This window comes from Acanthisitta chloris, unplaced genomic scaffold (genome assembly GCF_000695815.1).
Source record: "Acanthisitta chloris isolate BGI_N310 unplaced genomic scaffold, ASM69581v1 scaffold29147, whole genome shotgun sequence".
NCBI lineage: Eukaryota > Metazoa > Chordata > Aves > Passeriformes > Acanthisittidae > Acanthisitta > Acanthisitta chloris.
Genome location: NW_008681412.1, coordinates 432 through 3,307, shown reverse-complemented (window position 1 = coordinate 3,307; position 2,876 = coordinate 432). Strand labels below are relative to the sequence as shown.

Here is a 2,876-nt window from a genome sequence, read left to right as displayed (position 1 = left end):
CTGCCCCCCCCCCAGCCACATGCGATGGAGGCGTTCCCGCGTGCCGTGCCGGGGCCCGTCCGTGCCCTGCCGCCCTTCCTCGATCTGGGGGAAGGTTGAGCCAGGTGGGAGCACACACCTGGGAGTGCCAGGTTGGGACAGGGCTGGCACAGTGCCCACCACATCCTTACCAGCTGGATGATCTGGTGGAGCTGTGTCAGGAGGTGCTGGGCGCTGTGCCGCGCTCGCTGCAGTTTGCCCAGCGAGCGCCGCAGGGTTCGGTCGCGCAGCTTGGCCGAGAGAGTGCCCACGCGGACAAAGTAGCTCTGCCGTCGCCCCAGTCGTGGTGGTGTGGCCACGTTCATGTCTGGGGCCACCTCCACACCTGCTGTCGTTGCTGTGGGAGCAGGAGCAAGGACAATGTGGCTGGAGCATCCTCACTGGGCACTGGAGGATCCCACACCAGTACTGGAACATTCCACACCAGCATTGAAGCATCCCCATCAGGCACTGGAGCATCCCATACCAGCACTGGATCACCCCACCAGGCACTGGAGCATCCCACACCAGCACTGGGTCACACCACACCAGTACTGGAGATCACACCACACCAGCACTGGAGCATCCCACACCAGCACTAGGATGATCCCCCCAAGCTCCACACCCCATCACAGGACACAGACACACCCACCCATGGGATGTTTGGCCAACAGGTCATGAGGAGGTGTCACCATAAAGTCAGGTGGTGTCTGTGGTCACCTCCACCATGACACAGAGCCAGCTCTGCCCACTGTCACCCTGTGCTGAGCTATAAATACCCAGACAGGCAGCACAGGGCTATATTTGCCTTCGGGTTTCCAGGTGAGAGTTCATCCAGTGCCATCCCATGTTCCCTAGACAGGGACTGTCCCCTGTGCAGTGTCACAGTGACCACAGTGCCCTGCCACCACCACGGGGTGTACAAGCAATGCCACAGCAGCACTGAGCAATGGGTTGGGGGTCTCAGGAAGGGCTGGCACCCCCAAATTTGGGAGATGGTGTCCAGCACAGCATGGTGGGCACTCACCCAGCTCCTCCTCTGTCCCAGGCAGGTACTGATCCACCAGCTGCTCTGACTTCCCCAGCACTGCCTCCACCCCCGAGGTCAGGAGCCGTCCCACACTGGAGCCCACCACGGTGCTGAGCACCCAGCGTGTCCTCTCCACTGCCCCACTCACCACGGAGGACACCAACTGCCTGGTCCCAGCCACCACCTGGCAGGAAAGAGCACAGGGAAGCTTTGGCTTTGGATGGATCCAGCACTGGACACCCCTCCCCATGTCCCCCAGGGTGACATTACCCCCTCAGGTCGCTGCTGCAGGATGGGCAAGTTCTCCTCCAGCTTGTCCAGACCTCTGCAGGCAATTTTGTTGGCAGTGGAAACTGGAGGTGTGAAAATAGGTGGGTTGAACACCCTGCTGGCCTTGCAGCAGGGCCAGGTTTATGGAGTACCCCAGAATTCATGGGGTTCTGCTTCCCCAGCTTCTCCTCCAGCTTCACTAGTCCTTTACTCATTGATGATATAAACTTGAGATGTCAAACCAGATCACTCCTTTCCTGCTGCCTTGCAGGAGCTCTGCTAGGGACAGTTTTTGGGTACCCCAAAAACTCACGAGGTGTTCTCTCTCCCCCTCCAGCTTCTCCTAGAGCCTCTCCAGCCCTTTGCAGATGTATTTGGTAGAGGTGGAAACTGGAGATGAAAAAACAGCTTTCCCCCCTCTTTGTAGGAGCTCTGCTAGGGCTGGTTTTCTAGCACACCAAAATTCATGGAGTGCTGCCTCCCCCACAGTTTTACCAACCCTTTATCCCTTGGCCATATAAACCAGAGACACAAACCCAGCTCATTCGTCTCCTGCTGCCTCCCAAGAGCTCTGTGAGAACCAGTTTGGGACACTCCAAAAATTCATGGGGTGCTGCCTCCTCCACAGTTTCACCAACCCTTTATCCCTTGGCCATATAAACCAGAGACACAAACCCAGCTCATTCGTCTCCTGCTGCCTCCCAAGAGCTCTGTGAGAACCAGTTTGGAGCACCCCAAAAATTCACAGGGTGCTGCACCTCATCATCCTCCTATAGCTTCTCCAGCCCTTTATCCCTTGGCTATATAAACCAGAGACACAAACCCAGAGGATTCCTCTCCTGCTGCCTCCCAAGAACTCTGTGAGAGCCACTTTTTGGGCACCCCAAAAATTCACAGGGTGCTGCCCATCATCTTCCCCCTACAGCTTTACAGAAAAAGGGTTGCCTTTATCCCTTGGCCATATAAACCAGAGACACAAACCCAGAGGATTCCTCTCCTGCTGTCTCCCAAGAGCTCTGTGAGAACCAGTTTGGAGCACCCCAAAAATTCACAGGGTGCTGCCCATCATCTTCCCCCTACAGCTTTACCAACCCTTTATCCTTTGGCCATATAAACCAGAGACACAAATCCAGATTATTCCTCCCAAGAGCTCTTGGAGAACCAGTTTTGGGGTCCCCCCAACGCCCCAGCACTCACTCTGTGGCTCCAGGCGGGTGAGGAGGGGTTGGGCCCCACTCACTGCTGCTGCTGTCAGGGTCTTCACTCCCTTCTCGGCAGCGTCGCAGACGGAGCGAACGTAGGGGTGACTCTCCTTGGTGGAGGGGTAGGCAGTGGACGACTCTCCTTGGTGGAGGTGTAGGCAGAGGCCACAGCCCCACAGGCACAGCTCACCAGGGCCAGGTTGGCCACACGGCTCACCACGTTCTGCTGGGGGGTGGCAGTGGGATGAGGTCCCCAGAAGTCCTCACAGCACCCCCAAAAACCCTCTGTGCAGCCCTACCTGCATCTCTGGGTCATCCTCTGCTGGCATGGTGGTGTTTCTGGTTGACATGGCAGC

At 57.5% G+C, this 2,876-nt stretch overlaps 1 protein-coding gene across 1 annotated transcript in view; it reads right to left on the bottom strand.

Annotated features, from left to right (window-relative positions):
- The window catches only part of LOC103805450 (perilipin-3-like), a gene marked incomplete at both ends in the record, with an annotated part of 3,947 nt that extends 1,165 nt beyond the window's left edge, over positions 1-2,782 (bottom strand). Inside the window, 6 exons of the mRNA XM_009078101.1 lie at positions 26-84; positions 171-367; positions 1,046-1,232; positions 1,319-1,401; positions 2,516-2,657; positions 2,690-2,782. Of these exons, the coding sequence (XP_009076349.1) occupies positions 26-84; positions 171-367; positions 1,046-1,232; positions 1,319-1,401; positions 2,516-2,657; positions 2,690-2,782 (761 nt within the window). The remainder of the gene's footprint in view (positions 1-25; positions 85-170; positions 368-1,045; positions 1,233-1,318; positions 1,402-2,515; positions 2,658-2,689) is intronic.
- Positions 2,783-2,876: the final 94 nt, after the last annotated feature.